This window comes from Pseudonaja textilis, chromosome 5, assembly GCF_049901715.1.
Source record: "Pseudonaja textilis isolate UNSWEBS1 chromosome 5, rPseTex1.2, whole genome shotgun sequence".
Classification (NCBI taxonomy): Eukaryota; Metazoa; Chordata; class Lepidosauria; order Squamata; family Elapidae; genus Pseudonaja; species Pseudonaja textilis.
In genome coordinates this window covers 65,526,704-65,549,340 of record NC_141994.1, presented here as the reverse complement: position 1 = coordinate 65,549,340, position 22,637 = coordinate 65,526,704, and the positions used below count along the sequence as shown (strand labels likewise).

Genomic DNA, 22,637 nt, shown 5'->3' with positions numbered 1-22,637 from the left:
CACGGTCTATGCACCAACAGAGAGAGGCCAGCTAGTACCAGGTCAGCTGCAAGCAAAGGAGTTTAAATAATATAAAAGGTAATGAATTATTCACAGGATTTGGAAACAAGCAACATTCAAGGATGGAGAGGTGATGCTACATGCGGATTTCTTTACGAGAAATGGATCCAGAGCTTTGCCACCATATTTCTCTTTAAGGAGAGAGAGAAATAGATCAAATTACACTCTGATTTAAACCTGGCTTGAATGCAGGGGTCTGTGTGTACCAAGGGCCTTCAAACTTGCCAAGTTTAGGACTTGTGGATTTCAGTTCCCAGAATTCCTGAGCTAACATGACTGGAAGAGGAATTCTGGGAGTTGAAGTCCACAAGTCTTAAAGCTGTCAAGTTTGAAGACCCCTGGCAAATTGGACAGCTTTGGTGCCTCACAGCCTTCTTCTCTGACAGGAGTGCTGTTTTGAAGAAATGAGAGGAGCTACAGCAAATAAAGGAATCCATCTCCCATCTCTGCTGTAGAGGGGCTTCACAGTTGCTTTTCAGAACTGCAGGCTTAAGGCTGGCTTGCATTTATCTTTGTGCGTGTAATTTTGGAATTTATAAGCACTGAGTTTTCTAGATTGGTCCCATAAGAATAAAGAATCTCCTGAATGCAAGCACAACATTAAACTTCTGCTCAGTTGTCCCTGCTGCATAAATAAATAAATTAAATTAAACATTGAAAGAAAAAGCATTTCTTTAAAAATGTATAATGTGGACAAGGAAACATTGTTAATTTTTTGTTTGGAAAGTTCTAAAAAGTCTCTACGTAATAGCAAGGCTAAGATACTGTTTGAAGGCTGTTTAAATTTTCTTCAGCACTTCCTGGAATGATCACAAGAAGGAGCACAGATTGGATTCTTTCTGCTCAATGGACTTGTAGAGAAAATTGATTTGACAAACGGTGCTTTTTTTTTTTAATGGAAGCAGCCTGACAAAGATGCGCATTATGTTTTATTATTCACAGATCGGCCAGGCCATGTGAGTTTTACTAAAATAACACAATTTATATGTTAAATTTGATGCAGTTTATGCAATTATATCTAAATAAATAAATATGTAATTTTTTAAATATGTAATTTATATAAAAAATGGATAAATAAGTCCATCGGGACTTAGTAACATATTTCCACATAATATATAGAAATGAATCGCAATAACAAAATGGTCTACTTGAGTTCTGCATTTTTCAGAGAGTGAGGTGTATAATTTAATGGATAACTTTGATAAACTTTAATTAAGCACATTAATCATATTAATCCTCATGCATTTACTCATTTCCCTTCTGCCTTGTTAAAATTTATAATTCTCCAAGCATCTGGGAATTGCTAATGATCTAGGGGAAGAGCTAAGATTTGTACACATTTCTACAAGTCTGAAGAATTCAAATTCCAGTGTATGGCCATCCATAGGGAATCAAAATATGGAAAGAAATACAAATTTGAGAGAATTCAAACAGGTGCTGGGAAAACTAGGGGAAAGATCATGGTATGAGTTAGTTAAAATCCTGTTAAGATGGCACACATAAAGCTGTTTTTTTCCATGAACTATTGTATTATTTCAGTGTTGTTATATAACATTATATAACTACCGATTCTCAGGTAGGGTAGGGTAGGGTAGAATGGAGTGGAGTGGAGTGGAGTGGAGTAGAGTAGATAGAATAGAGTAGAGTAGAGTAGAGTAGAGTAGAGTAGAATGGAACGGAACGGAACAGAACAGAACAGAACAGAACAGAAGACAAACCCAACTCCCTTTAGCATTGAATATGTTACCTAGTTGGATAATGAAATGTCTATAAGAAAACCACTAAGCTCAGAGAGAAGCAAAGACCCTTCATTCAACCCTGAACTATTTTATTTATTTTATTTATTTATACTCTTCTAAGGCATGGCATAGAAAGAACAGAGCAGAGAAGAGAAGAGCAGAACAGAACAAAATAGAATTTTGCTCCAAAAAGGTGGAAAACAGTCGAGGTCATGAAAAGAAAACTAACCTAAATGACTTTTGCATTCCTCAGTGCTCATTTAAGCTCCCACATCCCTGAAGAAAGGAAGGACATCAGCTAAACCCATTCTTTTAAAAAAAATACTGTACATTTAAAAAAATGCAAACTTCTCCCTCCCAATTCCCATTCTTGCTCTCATTTCCCCAGCACACATGCATTTTGGGAGTATGTTTTCTATTAAAAACAGACAGAATTGTATGTAGTTTCTCTCTCTCTCTCTCTCTCTCTCTCTCTCTCTCTCTCTCTCTCTCTCTCTCTCTGAGCCAAAAAAGCAGCATCCCAAGTGTTTTTGGAGAAGTGGAGGGAACCAGGGTGCAAAAGATAAAGGAGGCCATTTGACTACCCAGAAATGAGTAGCAGGAGACACTGATCTGGTGGATGTCCCCTAACAACTGAAGGAGAGGAACAGGCCATTCAGCAGCTCCGTGCTTTCCCCTACCATTTGGTAAGGAACATGCAAGGGGAAAGAGCGCCAGGCCAGGAGAATTAATGATGCACTTAAAAAAATAATAAAAAAATAAACCATAGTGGTGAGAGAGTTCTCTCCCTTTCTGAAGGATGACTCACTAAGAAATCAGATCCTGCAAATCTTTCCCTTGCAGCAACTTATTTATTAATTAGATTTTTTTATCCTGCCTTTATTACTTTTAAGGAACTCAAGGCACAGAACAACATAATACTCCTTACTCTCCTATTTTCCCCACAATGGCAATGCTGTAAGGCCAGTTGGGGTAAGAGAGAGTGACTGGTCCAAAGTCCCCCAGCCAGGTTTCATGCCTAAAGTGGAACTAGAACTTATTGTCTCCTGATGATTGACACTAAGTCACCCAGGTAGCTTTCATGCCTAAAGTGGGACTAGAAGTCACAGTCTCCTGGTGATTGGCTCAAAGTCATCCAGCTGGTTTTCATTCCTAATGTGGGACTAGAACTCAGAGTTTCCAAGGCAATTGGGCCAAAGTCATCCAGCCAGTTTTCATGTTTAAGGAGGCACTAGAACTCTCATTGTCTCCTGGTTTCTGGGCCAGCAGCTTAACCACTAATCAAATCTGAAGATTTGATCTGAAGTACACTCCATACATTAAGGATGCAGTAAAAATAAATAAACAGTTAATATGTTGCTTTCAGACGCTGCTCTTCTTAGAACTGTTTGTAGACTACCAGGGGCCACTGAAAGTGCATGAGATGAAGTTTCCTCCACAACAACATAAGAAACTTGCAGGGGAAAATACATGACGATATAAACCTATCAAATCTTTCACCCCATCTCTTCAGCATAGAGGGATCTGTCAGACTCTTTCTGGTTTTCACACTTCGAGCAGAAATTACCTCTGCCTGTTTCAGTTTTACTTCCAACCCCACTGTCTCTTATCTAGACATTTAAAGTTTTTTTTTTTTTAAAGGAGAAGGCTAAAAAACCTATCCCCAAAATGTTGGTGAATGTGGTATCTCAGAGTTAAACACTGTTATTGAACTGAATTTTAATTATTTATTAATGCATTAGATTTTTATTTATTTATTTTATTTGGATTATTATTTATTCCACCCCTTTTACTTCTTTATAAGTAATTCAAGGTGGCTAACATAGAAAATATTCTTCTCTTGTCCCATTTTTCCCACAACAACAACCCTGCGAGGTGGTCAGTCTGAGAGAAAGGCTGGCTTTTAAGCCTAAAATCGGACTAGAACTCATAGTCTGCTTTAATTTTAATTAAATTTTAATGGGATGGAATGGGAAAGTTGTTAATTGCATGATTGAAAATTATTCTAGTTTATTTATTTAATCCTCCTTTAATGTTTTTACAACTACCTGAAGTTATTTGAGTCTATTTGAACTGCTCAGAATCTCCTTGAACCACGAGATGGGCAGCAAATAGGTTTCATAAAGAAATAAACAAACAAATGTTATATTAATTGTATTTCATTCTGAGCAAAGGAAAATGAAACCAAAATAATTTTTTATTCTCTTTGCTATGTTTTGACCCAAATGCTATACAGTACATTCACATTTCCTAGCTATTATATTTTTGCAGGGTTTGTTTCTAATTTTTGCTGTGGATTTTTGACCGGAATGAAATGACTTCTGGAAGATGTGGAAAAATGCATGTTGTGGTGGATGCTATTTGGAATCAGTGGTGGAATTCAAAAATTTTTACTACCGTTTCTGTGGGTGTGGCTTGGTGGTTGTGGCAGGGGAAGGATAGTGTAAAATCTTCAGTCAGAGGGGATATTTGCCAGTTCTCCGAACTACTCAAAATTTCCGCTACCGGTTCTCCAGAACTGGTCAGAACCTGCTGAATACCACCTCTGATTTGGATGGAACACATCCATTTATTCCACAAAAATCCACAGTGGATTACTTTTACATCCTAGGGTCAGTCACAGAATCCAAAGTGTCAATCCACATTTATATTCATATCATTCTTGTTAGGTTGCAGTCTATTTGGTTGTATTTGTGTGTGATTATATGGGACAAAGGTCAGCAATGTAGAATTCTTAGGTTCCAACCTTTCCCTAGTTACATATATATATATAGACACAGCTAATACTCGACTTATGACTGTTCATTTAACAATGGTTCAAAATTACAGTGGCCTTGGAAAAAGTGAGTTACCACCTGTACTCCCATATATGAGCATTTTACTAACTCCATGGTCATGTGATTGCAATTCAGGCACTTGGCAACTGGCTCGTATTTATGACTGGTTGCAACATCCTGTCTTTACGTGGGCACAATTTACATCCTCTTTTTTTGCCAATTTTTGGCCATAAATGACAATTGTCCACTGGGGAAATTGGATTCAATTAATGACTGTGTGATTCGCATAACAACTATGTGATTTGCTTAACGAAACAAACAAAATGCTAATAAGTTATGATATTTACATAGTTACTTACCAAGCATATCTAAATTATATTAAAGTAACAAAAATATCTTTACAATCCCCCAAGGCATGTCACAACTTTTGAGGACTAATTCAATTTCCTAATGTTTGGAAATTGAAAGTTGAAAAAAAATAACATGCCCTATGGAGATTTGCTTAATGACCACTGTTGTCATTAAAGTTGTTATAAAATCAGATCCTGCCCGACTTATGAGCTTGCTTTCATTTACAACAATCTACAATGGAAATTCCTATCTCAATTGTGGTTGTAAGTCAAGGAGTACCTACAATACATAAAATTAAAAAGCAAATTACCATTCTCTACCATGATAATTTTTGCAGGAAGATCTTTGGTTCCTTACAAGGCCCACCTGACATAGAGAAGATCTGGAGAACGAATTTCTCTTTTTGTAAATAATTGCTATGTAACTAACCATATCCACCGTATAAATAGTTTTACTGTAAGTCTTTTATAGTAGCCAGATCTGAGTAGCACTCAAATTTTGACATGGCCAGTAGCCTGGGAGATGTCAGATAAATCCATCAGCTTCTTCCTTAAAACAATTTCACTTTCTAACAGGTTTCACAACATCTGGGAAACTTTTGTTAAAAGGATGAAAATGGAAGGTGGGGCGAACTGCACAGGCCATTAGTACTCTTAAGAGAAATGATGGGGTGTGAAACGTACTAAAAAAGACACAAATATATTTTCTTTTATGAGCTGACCAGAAAATTACAGATTCACTGATGATTTCCAGATTCACTGCCTAGAGTAGAAAACGCAACACTGGTTTTATAGCATGTTTATCCCCTTCTTGGTAATGGAGCAATTCCCTCCTCTTACACAATGAACCCATGATCTGGAAAAAGGGCGTTGGTACTTACCCGATACTCCCATTCTCTGTGAGCTGTGAAGAGCATCCAGAAGTGGGGAGGTGTCGTTGTTGATGTTGTTGTTGTTGTTGTGATTATTATTATTATTATTATTATTATTATTATTATTATTATTATTATTATTTGTACTTAGGCTGGTAGGCGGGAGGTATCATCATATATATACATATACATATACATGCCTATATCTACATGTAAATAAATAATGCCAGGGAAGTGGAGTGGGAAGGAACTTGCCCCGGTCCCCAAGAAGGGAAACCAGCGGGGAATGGCGCCTGTGATATTTAGGTACGAACTTGAAGCCAGCCATTGAAAATGGCGGGAAGGCAGAATCTCCGATGTTAATTGCCTGAGCAGTTTAACGAGCCGCTGCTGCTGACTCTCTAAATTGTCAGGTAAATGATTCTGTCAGTCGAAATGACAAGGAGAAATGAGCCGCGGCTGCGAGCGCTCTGCCAAGATTGCAGAGATAAGACGATCGGGGGATTAGATAAGCTAATTGCCTGAAGCGGCCATCTCAGGCTGCCTGCGGAGTGGCAGGCTCCGCCAGCCACAAAGAACTGCTCTCAAACTGATTGGGGGGATGACCCAATAGAGCCACAAGCCTTGAAATCTCCAAATTAATTGGGGAAAAATTTACAAGCCGAATTAACCCAAGAGCAAACCTGAATTTTGACTAGCTGAATCAGAAAACCGTTCCAGTCAGGGAGTGCCCAACCTCTTACCACGAAGGCTGAGCTAAAACTGGGGGATGCTGGGGAGGTGTCCCGTGGAGGAGAAGAAGCGCCTTGGAGTTTTAAGCCCAGCCTTTCCAGAAGAGACTGAAGCACCTCCCCACTTCTGGATGCTCTGAACAGCTCATGGGAGAATAGAGCCAATAGGACATTTTCTTCTTCTTATTTCTTAATTCTTGAGGAGTTGAAAGATTTGCTTGGGTTCCGCTTTATTTACAAATTTCGTGGGTCTGGGCCAACCATTCCTTGGTGTCAAGAATGCTGAACGTTGATTCATCATGACTTAGGACAAACATGGGGCTTACATCTCAAGTAAAGGGAAACATCTGGCGCTAAAAACAGTCGGACAACAACGAGATTTCTTACAGGGTCAGGGAATTAAAAAGAGACTGAATTAAACTTTTTTTCTTTCCCAGAGTCACAAAGTTTTTCCCCAATGCAGGATTTCAGGAAGGAATGATGAAAAATTACGAATAATTTTTGCAGTTAATTTCCAAAGAAGTTATTGTTCTCTGTCATTTCCATTTCTTTCGGGTGTCTTTTTGAGCCAAATTCGTTCTTGCAAGTTAGCACACTGTATAGGTAGACCCCAAGACAATTGAGACCAATATTTCTGTTGCTAAGCGAGGCATTGGTTAAGGGGATTTTGCCCCATTTTACAACCCTGCTTGACTGCCCAAGAACCTTTCAACTGCTTTGAATTGAAATCTGGGAGCTAGTGTGGCTGCACTAAGATGGAAGACAACCATCGGTTTTCTGGTGACGTTACCTAGTTGGGTAATGAAACGTCTGCAGGAAAACAACCAAATTCAGAGAGCACCAAGGATGCCACATTTCAACAAGTACTTAAAACCTTTTCTTTGGCCTTTGGAAAGTCTCACATTAATCGACGCTGGCCTTTTTCCTCACTTTGAAATCAGTTTAGTTCAGTTCTTATTTATGCTTACTGACTGGTACAAACTTCGAAGTACATCATCACAAGAACTTTTATTATTATTATTATTATTATTATTATTATTATTATTATTATTATTATTATTATTATTATTATTCTTTCACCTTGCATTCCCTTGCAGAACCATAGTATACAGATTGCTGCTTTAACCTCATTTGACACATTTGTATACTGAAGTATTAGTTAACATTTTGATGCCTGTCAAACCATAAATGTTTAATATCTTGAAGCCTTAAAAGAATCAGCCCTCATGCTCTTAATAATACATAGCAAGATATAACATTTTAAAATAGTGACAAGAGGCTGTTCCATTATTTTTAATGAAAATACTTACAAAAATAGCAGGTTTTGAAAACCTGCCTCCTGGCAAGTACATCGCTATGAATAAGAAAACCAAAGCCAATCCCAGTTTACTTTCAAAAAATCAGCACTTTTTCTTCTATGAATTAAGGAAGAGCCTTCGGGCTGGTTCAGGCCAATGGCTTTTCGCGTGCTGCTTTCTGAGTCATAGAGTCGTCCAATGTAGGCACTCACGTTAGTGTCTTTTTTCTCTCTCTTTTTATTGCTTCCTAGAAGCTGATCCTGAAAACACAGCTCTCCTGTTTCAGGAGTTAGAACGCAGGCAATCCTCAACTTATAAGCAGTTCGTTTAGTGACCATTCAAAGGTACAACAGCACTGACAAAAATGACTTATTGTCAGGTCCCCTTAGGGACGCTGCCATTTTGAAGGGAGGGGGGTCAGGCTGTCAGAGCCTAATTCCTTGCTTGCTTTTGCTGTAACCGTGTGGGATTTTAGACACCAGGTTCCCAGCCAGTTCTAGCCTGTTACCAAAGTTGCGGCATCCTGAGGGTGAACTGCTATCAAACTAATGCCTCAGAGTTCTCAAAACATCTCCGCGGCATTGTATTGACTACTGGTGGACTTTGGCAACAGGTAGGATTTGAACGGGGGGGGGAGAGGGGAGAATAGCTTAACACTTTGAGTGGGGAATTCAGATTCCGCCTGCAAACACTTTCTCTCAATAAAAGTTTCCTTTTGAACTACTAGCTTGTTTCAAGAGTCATGCTTTCCTGAGGAGATAGCTGAGGCAGGTCCTTGTACTTATGGCCATTTTTCACACTTCCAACCGTGGCCGCATTCCCACAGTCACGTGATCAACTTCAGACGCTTGATGGTTGCAATGTCCCGGGGGGTCATGTAGTGACCTTTGCCAACCTTCTGACAAGAAAAGTCAACGGGGAAGCCAGATTCATTTACCAACCACGTTACTACTAACTTAAGAACTGCCGCGATTCGCTTAACAGCTGTAAAATGGGGCAAAAATGAATGTCTCACTTCGCAACAGAAATTTGGGGCTCAGTTGTGGTCGTAAGTTGAGGACTTCCTATACAGACACCAGACTTGGATCCTCCGTGAATCTGTCTGGACCCCTTTGAGAAACCATCCGAATTGGTGGCCAACTTCACATCTGACGGCAATAAATTCTACGGTTCAAGTGCAGGATTGTATGAAAAGAAATATTTACTTGAATTGGCTCCAGATTGCTCCACATTTACTTTTAATGGATGACCTTTCATTCTAGCTTTGTGTGTGGGTGGGAAAAACCTTCTTCATTCATAGCTTCCATACCATACAGGAAAGCCGAATTACTATAAATCTTCCCTCCTTAATTCGAGCACTGGAGTTGCTTCCTGAGGAGGAAAAAAATTACAGCACTTTCTGTAAAAGGAAGCTTCTCCAGTACCCAAATTAATTAATCCAGGAAAATTAATTTGATGAAAAGGCTCTCAGTGAGATCTCACCCAATTTAGATACCCTCCAGATGTCAGTTCCCAGAAAATTTCAGCAACAGCCCCCATTGAAATCTGGGGAGCTCCATTCAACTGAGTGATCTAAGCAGTGGGAAATTTGAAACAAAAGCCATGTACACTGGCATCATCTCTTCAATTTGTCGAGAAACAGCAGTCCTCAACAAACGACCACAAATGGGATCTCCGTTGCTAAGTGATGCAATCAACAAGCGAATCATCAACGTGACTGCATCTGATTTTACAACCTTTTTGCCACAGTTGTTTAGGTGAAGCATGCAGTCATTCAGTCAATCCGGCTTTCCCATTGCTTTCCTGGTTGGAAACCAGCTGGGAAGGTCACAAATGGTGACCACGTGGCCCCAGGATGCTGCAGCTGTTGTAGATACATCCTGGTTGCCAAGTGCCTGAATCACAATTGCATGTCCAGAAGGACACTGTGAGGATGGTTGTGGGTGAGGACTGTCCATAAATCACATTTTTCAGCACCACTGTAACTTCAAACAGTTGCTTGACAAATGACCGTAAGTTGTATGCATCGTAAGGATGGGTGTATTTGTCATTTTCAAACTCAGAAGTTTTTCAATTTCTCAGATTTATGCTATCCCCTATCTAGCTCAGTTTAGGAGGTTTTTTTTTTTTTAAGCTAATGAAAAAAATCAGGGGTCTTTTTTGATGATGGTGGTGGTGGTTGGTGATGATGGTGATGGAGGAGGAGGAGGAGGAGGAGGAGGAGGAGGAGGAGGAGGAGGAGGAAGAGGAAGAAGAAGAGAAGAAGAAGAAGAAGAAGAAGAAGAAGAAGAAGAAGAAGAAGAAGAAGAAGAAGAAGAAGAAGAAGAAGAAGAAGAAGAAGAAGAAGAAGAAGAAGAAGAAGAAGAAGAAGAGAAGAAGAAGAAGAAGAGATGATTTTGCTCAATATTTTTGGAGGCATTTTGTGGTTGGTAGCCAGCTATCCCAAATTGTTGGGGTCAATATGCCGACTCTGTAAACTGCTTGGAGAGGGCTGTAAAGTACTATAAAGCAGTATATAAGTCTAAGTGCTATTGCTATCCTGCAACAATTGAAATGTAAACTTCAAATGATAAATGACTCCTACACTGACACCAGTGCAAGCTGTAAGAGGGTGTCAAAATAGAGGCTTGGGGGTTAAAATATAAAATGTAAAATTTTCTCTCCCATCTCTAGTGTCAAAGATCTGTTTTGCAGTTTGAAAAATCCATAGCTGAATGTTGTTCCCTTTGCTACAACTCCAGCTGTTGGGTCCTCCCATGTCCCTTCCAATTCTGCTATTCTGTCTTAAGGCCACACTGGGTGATTAAACAGGAAAAGTTCCACACAGCTTCTGAGTAGGCTTGGCTCTGCTGGAGAACAATCAGAAAGCTACACGCAGGCAAATTTGCAAGGCTTATTTATTTATCTACGTGACATGGGGAGATCAATCAGCAAGATGCCCTACTTCCTGGAGTCATTCTCAGAATATATATATCTATTTTTAAAAAAGAACAACTTCCAATTGTTTTAGATGGAGGAGATGATATGGAATACTCCCATCCATAGAGAAAAGGAAACCGGATCAAGAGTGGAAATTTTATTTAAACCCCTAGCTTCTAATATAGTGGTGTGCTGCAGCTGCCAGAAAAGCCAACACAAGCCCTGCATTAACAGAGGGAGAGAATCAAGATCACTTGAAGTGTTAAGACCACTTTATAAGGCCTTGGTTAAGACCACACTTGGAATCCTGCATCCAGTTTTGGTCGCCACAATGTAAAAAAAAGATGTGGAGACTCTAGAAAGAGTGCAGAGAAGAGCAACAAAGATGATTAGAGGGCTGGAGGCTAAAATAAGAATGGTAGTAGGTTTAATGAAAAGAAGGACTAGGGAAGACATGAAAGCAGTATTCCAATATCTAAAGAGCTGCCACAAAGATGAGGGGGTCAACCTACTCTCCAAAGCACCTGAACAAGAAGCAACGGGTGGAAACTAATCAAGGAGAGAAGCAACCTAGAACTAAGGAGGAATTTCCTGACAGTTAGAACAACTAATCAGTGGAACAACTTGCCTCCAGACCTTGTGTGTGCTCCAACACTGGGAGCTTTTAAGAAGAGATTGGACAACCATTTGTCTGAAATGGTATAGGGTTTCCTACCTGAGCAGGCGGTTGGACTAGAAGATCTCCAAGTCCCCATCCAACTATGCTATTCTGTTAAGAAGCCTCGCCTGGAGTACTAGCTCCATCTTTATTGTAAGATTATATTAATAGAATCCTGGAAGATTCGAACTATGTCTCCCCTCCTCTTCTTTTACTCTCTCAAAAACTAGGGAGGGTCCCTTCTGAAAACATTTCCCGCATCCTCCCTCCTTCTGTGGGCCTGTGAAATATCTTTTACTTGACAGTCTGCAGCTTTTTGCTCCTATCTCCCAAAGCCATTCCCACATGTCATACGGTTGTACATCACTGTTGGACACCCTGGATACATTCTCATACTGGTCACTATTTTAGTTGTCATCCCATCACAAAACTAGACAAGAAAATCCCTCCCATCAATTGAATTAAGGACTTTACCAAAGGATTGTTAATGGAAGTGGCTGTGATGCTGCCAGTTCGGACCGGTTCTAGCAAACTGGTAGCTCTGACAATTAGCTAGCCCCACCCACCCACCCCATCCTGTCCTATATTTCCGCATTTTTCAGTTCAGCTGATTCGCGTGGCACAGTGGGTTCCTGCGCCTCAGCTGTTCTACTTACTGGGGTTACCCTAGAAGGTAAACTGTAGTGTTTGAAATTGGTGTATTTTCAACATTGCGTGCATGCACAAAGCACACTCTCATAGAACCAGTAGTAAAAAAATTTGAATCCCACCACTGGAAATAAGGAATTTAATTCGGAAGGAAGGAAGGAAGGAAGGAAGGAAGGAAGGAAGGAAGGAAGGAAGGAAGGAAGGAAGGAAGGTAGGTTGGTTGGTTGGTTGCATCCAACAAGAGATTATTTTCTCCCTTCTTTGTTGACATATATAATTTTTCCACTCTTTAATAGTTCTACTTTTAACATTTGCATTCTCACTTTGCTCTACTCTTAACAAGAATTGCACAATCTCTTGTGCACATATAAAAATATTTCAGTCACGAGATCAAAACTTTCTGCAGCCATGGCCATAATTTTAAACCCTATTCTGTGTAATAACTGAAAACAAACATATCAGCATTCTTCTTGGCTGATACCATCAATTGTCGAAGGAAGTGGGCAACCAAAGATTTAGGATTTGCAGCTGTGGCGTAACATCTACCATTAATAAGGTCTGTACTGCTATTGCAACCGGTAACCTGATTCAAGAGTTCGATTATTATGGTGAGGATTATGATAATATTTTAAAGAAACAAATGGTCTTTGCCTTTCAACAAACTCTTCTGGATGTTCAGGCACCACCTAAGCTGTCCGTTCATTGAGATCAACCTGCAATTATTTATACATTGAATGTACAATTTATGTAAGCTCAAAATTCAATCTGAGGTTTCTTGCCAAAGACCACTTAGAAAATCTAGACCATTAAACTAGTTTTCAGCTGTCTGCAATTCTCATTGGCGCCTGCGCTTTTCTAACCTTGCAACGAACATTGCTGCTTGCATTGCCAAGAGCATTCTTGTTGGATTTTTCATAGGTAGAAAATTAATTCCTTCCTTCCGTTGCACAATTCAAAAACTGCTATTGTAAAAAGCCGAAACCTGAACAAGGAGATTGACAGGCTCTAAAAGGGGTGATTATCGTTCTTGTAAGCACAAGAAAGCTATCTATGGCCATCCTTGCTTCAAACTCTGATCTGTGCGAGCTCTCAACTGCCAAGACGAAATTATAACAAGAAGCCACCATACCTGTTCGGTGATTGGAATGGACTCCCATTGCCGTTTCAACAAGACCATAGATCTATGTTTCATGGTTCCTGTTTTGCTTAGGAGAACTTCTACTCCAAAGACTTTCAGTCTAACAGCGAAGGAGCTATTCTCAGCCCTTAGGTCGACATTGCTCAAGGAGCCCAAAGTTTTGTCTTTGTAAACATGTCACAAGGAAGAGAACGGAGCAATGGGCCTTTTCTCCATGTTCTCCACTGATTGGGATGTCTTGATTTCTCAACAAAAAGCAGAGGGACCAGAGAGAAAGTACATGTGTGTGTGAGTGTGTGAGCGTGTGTGAAGGATGAAGGTAGGAGGGAAAAACCCACTGATGAATTACCTCATGGATGCATAAAGTAGGTAGACAGAACCAGGCACACTCAAACTGAAAATAGCTGTTGCTTAGGAACAGGGAGAGTAAATTACAGCACCTCTGCTATACATAATGGAGAGCTCTTTTACATTTAAAATGAATTAGAATGAATCGGGCCCATAGGGTTCGTTCCTGTTTTAGCTGACCGTCATCTCACGGAAACTGAGAGAAGAAGGACTTCTGGTTCCTTGTTGATACAGGGTTACACCTTGCCACCGACTCAGCAAATCCCTCCCCCCTCAACTGCACCAGAACTGCAGCAGCTAATATGCCCTATCGATATGGCACACTCAATAACTTGGTTCAGCAATGAGGGTGATGTTTTTTTAGAGCTTTCCAGGGGAGGGGGAGGGGAAACCAGTCAAATCAACTAATCCAGCCTTTCAACAACAAAAAAAAAACAAAAGAAATTCATCCCCTTGCACAACAAACCTGGAGAAAAAGAGCAGAAGTCATCCTTCTACATGATCCTAAGCTGTTCCTTAATGGGAGGGGAGGGGAGAAAGGAAAGACGGACGGATGGATGGATGGGTGGATGGGAGGGAGGGAGAGGGGAAGGGAAGGGAAGGGAGAGGAAGGGAGGAGAGGAGACTTTGTAATCCAGAACAGGTGGGAAGCTTAGTACAGGCGGTCCTCACCTTGCAACCCCAGTTGAAAATCCCTGTTTCTAAGCAAGACAGTTGTTAAGTGAGGTTTTGCCCCATCTTACAACCTTTCTTGCCACAATTGTTAAGTGAATCACGGCAGTTGTTAAGTGAATGTGGCTTCCCCATTGACTTTGCTTGTCAGAAGATTGCAAAAAGTGGGTGACATGATCCCAGGACACTGCAATCATCATAAATAGGATCCCGTTGTCAAGCCTCCAAATTTTGATCCCATGACCCTGGGGATCCTGCAACAGTCATGAAAAACAATCACAAGTCCTTTTTTTCAGTGTTGTTGTAACTTCAAACTGTCACGGAATGAATGGTTGTAAGTTGAGGACTTTCTCAGTAGAATATCCCCCTGAGCTACTTTCATCCTTTCACTCTTTAAGGCACTGTTTTTAACCTTGGCGACTTTACCATGAGTTGACTTCAACTTCATGCTGGCTGAGGAATTCTGGGAGTTGAAGTCCACCCAGAAGTCCAGTTGCCTCTTGAAAAAGCACCTTTGGGACAGAGGTGGTATTCAGCAAGTTCTGACCAGTTCCAGAGAACCGATAGCAGAAATTTTGAGTAGTTTGAAGAACGGGCAAATACCACCTCTGACTGGCCCCGCCCCCATCTATTCTCTGCTTCCCGAGTCCCAGATGATCGGCTGAGTCTTCCTTGGTTGCCCTGCACAGGAGAACAGAGCTGGAAAGCAGGTTAGTGGGGTGGGGAGGGAATGGGATTTTGCAGTAACCTTCCCCTGCCACGCCCACCAAACCATGCCCACCAAGCTACACCCACAGCACTGGTAGTAAAAAAAAAACTGAGTTCCACCACTGAGTCCACCCCTCTAAAAGTGACCAAGGTAGTAAAAAACATCGCTTAAAGGGAATTGGTGAATATAATCCACTCCTGTCAAGTTTCTAGAATGAGTTTTAATCTGGGAGTAGCAATTTATTTAAAATAAACAAAGAAAGAAAAGAAGGAAGAAAATGTCGTATTTTAATATACATGGCCTTGGTTCCGGCTTTTGTCACCACCTAAAATGGCTTTCTTAAAGCAGTCGCTACACTTATAAACAAATGCATCCATAAAATAAATGTTACCTGAAATTCGATGAGTAGGTGGCATATAAATTACTACTATAAATAAATGAATAATGCAAAACAAAGCACAGGCATGCATAACAGCTTTGCCCCAATGTCCCTTTCCCATTTTAGATCAATTTGTTTCATAAGTCTGAAATGTCAGGAATCTTTGATATTCGAGACCCAGTAGGTTCTCAAATGCAGGGAGCTTTTGCAAAGGAGTTTAAACAGCTTTATAACTACTTTTCAGTTTTCCACTGGTAAGTCAATGAACAGACAAATTGACATTGATCATGTCGACCAATCTCTGAGAACGAAAGAACGGCATTAATTGCGATCCTGAAGATAGCGTTGAAAATGAACAAACAGGCACCCCACTACACCACAACAAAAATCACAACCCATCAGCTCACAAAAAATCGGAACACATCTCAGTAACAACAGCCAGCCATTCAAAGAGACCGAAACCAGACCATGACTCAGCGGTATCCGAACAAACAAGACTAATTTTACGTCACACAGACAGTACTTAAAACCAACGACCATGCATGCCTTGGTAACAACAGTTAGCCAATCAGTCTGAAGTCAGACCGTGACTCAGAAGTAGCCGAACAAACAACATCCACACTAATATGCATCGCATAAAAAGGCATTAAAAGGCCAGTCCTCGGACAGATGAACACAATTCAAAGCGTACTGACAATGTCTCCTCGAATGGTAATGAAATGTTCGCAACCAAATTGCCAAGCACAGACCAAGAACCCAACTTTTGAGATCTTCCTGCCAAAGATGAAATGTCTTTAAGAAAGTCAACTGCACAGGGCAAGGGAAGCTCATGGATTGATATTTTTCCACTTTAGATTAACTCATGCTGCAGCTGGATATCTACCCTTAAGGCCCAAATGGCCACATGTTACTTTGTGCATAAATCCACCCCTACACTTACATGGAGGAGGGAGTCAAGTGTCTATGGAGATTCTCAGTCATCCAGGTCATGGTTGTCTCAAGGGTGCTTTTTCAAATGGCAACTGGACTTCCTTTGTTTTTTCTTGAAGACGTTTCACTTCTCATCCAAGAACCTTCTTCAGTTTTGAAGAAGCTTCTTGGATGGCAAGCGAAATGTCTTCAGGGAAAACAAAGGACAAAGGAGGTCAGTAGCTTCTTGAAAAAGCACCTTTGGGATGAGGGAGTCATCTCCTCTCCTTTGAATTCTGCTTGGACTTTTATTGGCAGCATTTATATTTAGATGGGTTTCTTTTGCCAGAAACCAGCATTTACTTCCTGTTTCTGATAAAAAAAAAGTATAGCCCATCAAGTGCAATGGATTTACTTAACAATTACTCTGTTCATATAACAACCACCATGTTGGCTTAATGATTGCTGCAGAAAAAGTTGCAAAATTGGGCAGGATAGCAGTAGCACTTAGACTTATATACTGCTTCAAAGACCTCTAACAATGTAAGTCCTCATTTTACTGACTTCGGAAGGATAGAGGACTGAGTGAACTTTGAGCTGATGGGGATCGAACTCTTGGCAGTCAGCAGAATTAGCCTGGAATTGTTGTGGGTAGCCAGCAGCAGGTGCAGAGGGCTGAGGAGAGCGAGGACTCTGATGAAGGGCCAGGACCATCAGGGAGTGGACTTCTGCCTTCAGAGATTGTGGGGGCTGGCAGCAGTGATGAGGAGGTTCCCGAGGAGCCTGTGCCAAGTGCGCGTGCATGCAGGATTGCTCGCAGGAAAGAGCAGCTGCAGCAGCACGGGTGACTCAGGAGTAAGGCTGCAAGGTAATGGCCCCTCCCTCAAGAGGATAAAAGCCAGGTCTGGAAAAGCATTCTTTGCAGAAGGGAAAGAAGCTCTTAAGTTTAACTGGTCGACATCTTAGTTCGTGTTTGGAGAATCTTGTAAATTAGTTCTTATCTCTGGGTTTTTGGCAGCCTTGACAAACAACTTGGCAAGGCTCTTTCTTGTTGGAGCTAATTAGTGGAAAGCAGCCTTCAGAACAGAATTCGTTATTAAACCTTAAAAAGTGGGGGCTGCTGCCTTTGTCTGTGTTTGCTCTTTGGGAACCCAGTTGGGTCAGAACAGCAATACTGCATTCCAACCACTGTGCCCCCATGGATCTTATGGTGACCCAATCAATGAGCGTAATTCCGAGTTCAACTACAATTGTAAATTGAAAACTAAGATATTTGACCCTTACAGCTGTGGTGCTCTAATTTATCCAAGTGATTTTACGCTTTTATTGCTGCTTCTGAGATGTAAAGGGCCTTCACCGTAATCTTTGGAATCAATATCATCAATAAATCAATATCAGTGAGCTGTTGGACAGTATTACTTGATCAGTTGTGTGGATGCTTGTGTGTTTTTGGGGGTGGCGGGGAATTTTGGTGGGTAGGGGGGTGTTTGGGGGATTGTGGTGTGTGTGTGTTGGGTCTGGTCTCTAGGTGTTACGTGAATTTCATTGCATGTATACTGTGTATATACGTACATTGACAATAAAGAATTCAATTCAATTCAATTATATAGGGTAATTTTAGTTGCATCTTTTGTATCAAGAGAAATATATTTTTATCTTTACTTCCCCGGCAAGATCATTCATTTGCTTGATGTTTTATTAAACCTTTTCAGACAAACAACCAAATTCCAACTTTCACAAGCCAAAATTATAACCCATGAATAAACCCAGGCTACTAATCACTCAGCCAACTGCCCCCCAAAAGAAGACAACCATTGTTTTCCATTATCTTGAGGTCAGCCTAGAGAAAAAGTACACATGCCATAGCCACGTTCAAGTTCTTGGTTGGATATTCTCAGACCTAAAAACTTTATTTTCAATGTGTTTCAAGAGGAAAATTATTAACTGTATGAAAGATGAGAACGCAAATTCAGTATATTTAGAAAAGGATAGTTAGACCATTAAATCAAACCCCGTGCTTAGAGCAGAAACTCAGTGTAAACCATGTCCAACAAATAGCTACCGGTATATAGTCGCTGACTGAATACATCCAATAAGTTATTGATTCCTCTGTCCTACAGCGCTTATAAGAAGTCCTCAACATATGACCAGTCACTTAATGGCTGTTCAAAGTTCCAACAAAGTTGTGTTGGGGCGTGCTTATGACCTGGATTTGAAGTTCTAGTGGTTCTCCCCGCCATCCCATGACTACACATTTACAGCTGATTGCAGTGTCCTGCAGTCACATGACCACATTTTATGACAAATTTGCTCAAAGCTGGCACTTACTTCCATATTCCTGCAAACCCAGCCCATAGTAAACCATGACTTAATGACCATAGTATTTACTTAACGACCACAGCAAAAAAGGTTGTAAAGTTATAAAGTCACATGACTTTACAACTGTCATGAATTATGACCAAGGTGAACAGTTCCACTACAGTCATAACCTGTGCTGTTTGAATTGATTATACTGTATTGTTATGTAAGATTTTGTTTTTTACTTATATCCATTATGCTATATCATGTAATTGAGAACAAGACATTAAACTGGCATTACCAGGGAGAAGATCTCCCCATATATAATAAAATAGAACTATTGTTTCTTATGGTTTGAAAAACTGATAAAATCCATGCTGCTTTTTAAATAATTAACATGCTGTTTTTCAAGGTGCTTACACATCAATACAATCTCATTATAATTTGTTCTTTCCATGGTACTGATCTCATATTGACTTGTGAACAGATCCTTGATATTTTTTTATTTAGGTAGGTACAATCGGTTCTTCTCTAGGCCTCTGGGATATTATCAGTTTTCTATAATCTTTCAAAGATGATATGTAAACATGGCTAGGAATACCAGCTAGTTTTCTGTGTATCCTAAAATACAGTTCATTTGGCTTGGAGATTTAAACTTACCCAGAAGAGACAGATATCCCTTAAGCATGTTTCTATAACTGTCAGGCTTTGAGTCTTGGAAGCTTAGATTTAAATGTTGATCAAGTGAGATCAAAACTGAATTTTAATCATGGGTTCCTTCAAAAAACCCTATACCACTAAAGTCTACAGTAGCTGCAGCTTTATGTAAAAGATTTTATTCATCAGCCAGCACGGTGGATCACAACAATAAGGTGATAGATTATTCTTTTCCAACAATTTTCACCTGCTTCTAATCTAGAACTGGATCACAATGAAGTTCAAATGGGATCTTGCCTTGGAAGCTTTGCAGATCCTATAATTATTCATGGTCCGTATCAATAAATACAAACAGCTCCAACACAGAGACTAAGTGGCCAAATCAGAGTTATCCCAAAGTTAGGTTATTTGCAATCATAGCATGAATATTAGGCTTTAACGGTGTAAGGTTTTTTGAAAGCATTGTTTCCATTTAGGTACAATGAGGAGTAAGGAAGCTGAGGTTGCTTGAAATATATAAGAATCCTAACCCTAACCTCAGTGAATTGCCCTCAAGTTCAAATATATCCACTAGATGTATTTGTGGTTATTGCAATTCACAAATATTCTTAGCAAGAAAACGAGGTTGAGTAACTTATGGCCAATTGGTTGAATTCTATCAATCTAACAAATGAAAAAGCTGAGATTCCTAATGACTGTGGAATTGTGGAAGTCGAAGTTCACATATTTTTTAAGTTTCCAAGTTTGAAAAACACTGCTGTACACTGACCCTATAAATAGTCTGAAGGAAAATAGCAGCAGAGGGATAAAAATAATAAATATCAGAAAGTGAATGACCATGAAAGCCTATTAAAAGACAAACCTAGATGGGTGTTTAATCACCATAATTCAGAGACACTGAATAGCTGTGCACAAGGTTGGCCCCAAAATACATAACACTCTTTAATCTTTAATTAGCCAGGCACAGAAAAATCTTTCAAAAAGTCTGACCTGAGATTCTCTTGATCCTCGTTTATGATCCCATTCAGAATATCCCATGATCTACAGAAAGACAAGAGGATAGGAGTAATTGCTGTAGCAGCATTACTACTGCTACTACAATTAATTTGCACTATATGTGCATGAATGCAAAACTAGGATGATCTATAAAAAGGAATAAGTCTGGACGTATGGAAAGAATGCCATTATCAGAATCACCTTTATGGCCATTTGCAGTGTCCCATGGTGACATGATCACAATTTCTGATATTTATTTATTTAATTTATTTGCCCCCTATCATTGCTATGGGGCTACTCTAGGCAGCTTACAGTAATTCAAAGGAAGAAAATGAAAAGAGCGTAAACAGAAGTAAAATAACAGGACAATGAAATAAACAATGAAAAAGGAACACAAGAATAATGCATCGTTGTTGTTTTGGCCATTTCCCTGCATTTATTTCTGGATTCCAGCGATAAATGTTGTAAGTCCAAGACCGCCTCTATTTTTTTTTTCTCTGCACATTCAGCTTTGGTGGAAGTCAAGTGGCTTTCGAAATTGCTCGTAAAGGACAAAATACTATTGGTGAAATGCTAATGAATGGAGTAGGATGTCTTTGATTTGATTGATTGATTTCTCTGCTTGTTAAAAAGTGGAATATTGGGGTTTGACAGTAGGGGAACCAATGCTTTTCAGGTTGGACAGCACCATCATATAAATATGGAACAGATTTGCCCGACTTTCAAAGCTGGCGGAAAAAACACAGCCCAATGTCCATTAACTCCAAAGAACAGGAAGAGAAAAAAAAACCAGGATTTGAACCTTGGAGCAGGGAAACACATACACACACACACACACACACACACACACACACACACATGAGAGGGCTTGATGTTGTGTTTTAAATAAGGCAGATCTTCCGCATGCATAGTCTAGTGAAAAGAAGGACTAGGGGAGACATGATAGCAGTATTCCAATATTTGAGGGGCTGCCACAAAGAAGAGGGGGACAAGCTATTCTCCAAAGCTCCTGAAGGCAGGACAAGAAACAAGGGATGGAAACTAATCAAGGAGAGAAGCAACCCGAAATTAAGGAGGAATTTCCTGACAGCGAGAACAATAAACCAGTGGAACGCCTTCAGAAGTTGTGGGTGCTCCATCACTAGAAATTTTTAAGAAGAGACTGGACAGCTACTTGATATAAGGTCTCCTGCTCCTGCTCCTAATCCAACCCCCTCCTGCAGAGGCTGGGTTACAAGACCTCCAGGGTCCCTTCCAACTCTGTTCTTCTGTTAATATGACTTTATTGTCTGCAGCAAAGCAATTTAACTAGCTGAATCATGACTATGAAGCTTTTGCTGTTACTTCCTGAATGCAAGGCTGAGCTTCTGGAAAGCTGAGATTTATTGCCACTGTTGAGGTAAGCCTAACAAACAAGGAGTATGTGTAAATCTTAGGAATTTCATTGTAGACTCCTGATAAGTCTGCTGCCTCTTTGGCTCTCCTCTCTATTATTAGACTCCCTCCCCCTCCCCAAAAGGAATTTCACCTTGGATTTTCCCCCTTCCAGATTGGGTAGCATTTTAGGGAATTTCCAAGTTATGGAATGGCGTTTAGCTACAAAATCACCATATGTCAATTGCAAAAAGGCAGCCTTACTTGGAAGGGCTTGCATCCTGCAAAGATATCTTTAACACTATAAAACATCAGTATCTGCCTATCCCAGATCCTTGGGTAGAACTCAATAGGTGGTTGAAAATGCCAAATCTAGTTTAAATATCTGGCTGATTGTGCAACCAACAACAATAACAGCAGCAACTATAACAAAAATACCACCTGCTGCTTTTCCATATCCAAAATATATGCACAAACACAAATACAAATAGAAATTTAAAATAAATTCTCAAGCTTTCCTCAGAATAAAACAGAAAAATATTTCCTCAGGACAAGTACTTTTTAAGAAATTGCCTCACAGATTTGAGCAAAGCATTAGTTATAAAACAGTGTCCTCTAAATTTACATTGTTGTACTAGAACGTGGACATTTTATAAAGCTCCATAGTTCTACCATCTATTTGTGAGGCAGTTAGCAAGCTGTGTCTTAGATTTCTTAGCAAACCAAAAGCAAATAATCCAGTACAATAGTCTATAACTTCTGCTTACACTAACATAATAAACATTCGCTAACAGCCGTGACGGCAATCTCTTTAAATGAGTTTTTGCCAATCTGCTACAAATGGTGCACACTGTACTAATTGTTTAAACAAAACCAGAAAACCCTTTATCTGATCCTCTGATCTTAAGAGCAATGTTGCTCTTAAAAATTGTTCTACTTTGGAAACCTTTCTTCAACCAAGAAGAAGAAGAAGCCATGGAGAGCATCGCTGCTGCTGATGCTAACCAAAAGTTCTGGCAAAGTTGCTTTTCTTTTAAACTACTTTAATAACTCATGGTAGCAAAACTTTAGCATCCATATGTCTTCCATTTCATTGCATCACATT

At 39.9% G+C, this 22,637-nt stretch overlaps 1 protein-coding gene across 3 annotated transcripts in view; it reads right to left on the bottom strand.

The window, feature by feature from the left end:
• Window positions 1–22,637, bottom strand: part of PDE3A (phosphodiesterase 3A) — a 265,055-nt gene that overhangs the window by 76,700 nt on the left and 165,718 nt on the right. For 2 of the 3 annotated variants that reach the window (XM_087935191.1, XM_087935193.1), the window contains exon 2: window positions 20,153–20,203. The exons of the other annotated variant lie outside the window; for it this stretch is intronic. In XM_087935191.1, the coding sequence (XP_087791317.1) occupies window positions 20,153–20,203 (51 nt within the window). The remainder of the gene's footprint in view (window positions 1–20,152; window positions 20,204–22,637) is intronic. 3 annotated transcript variants of the gene reach the window in all.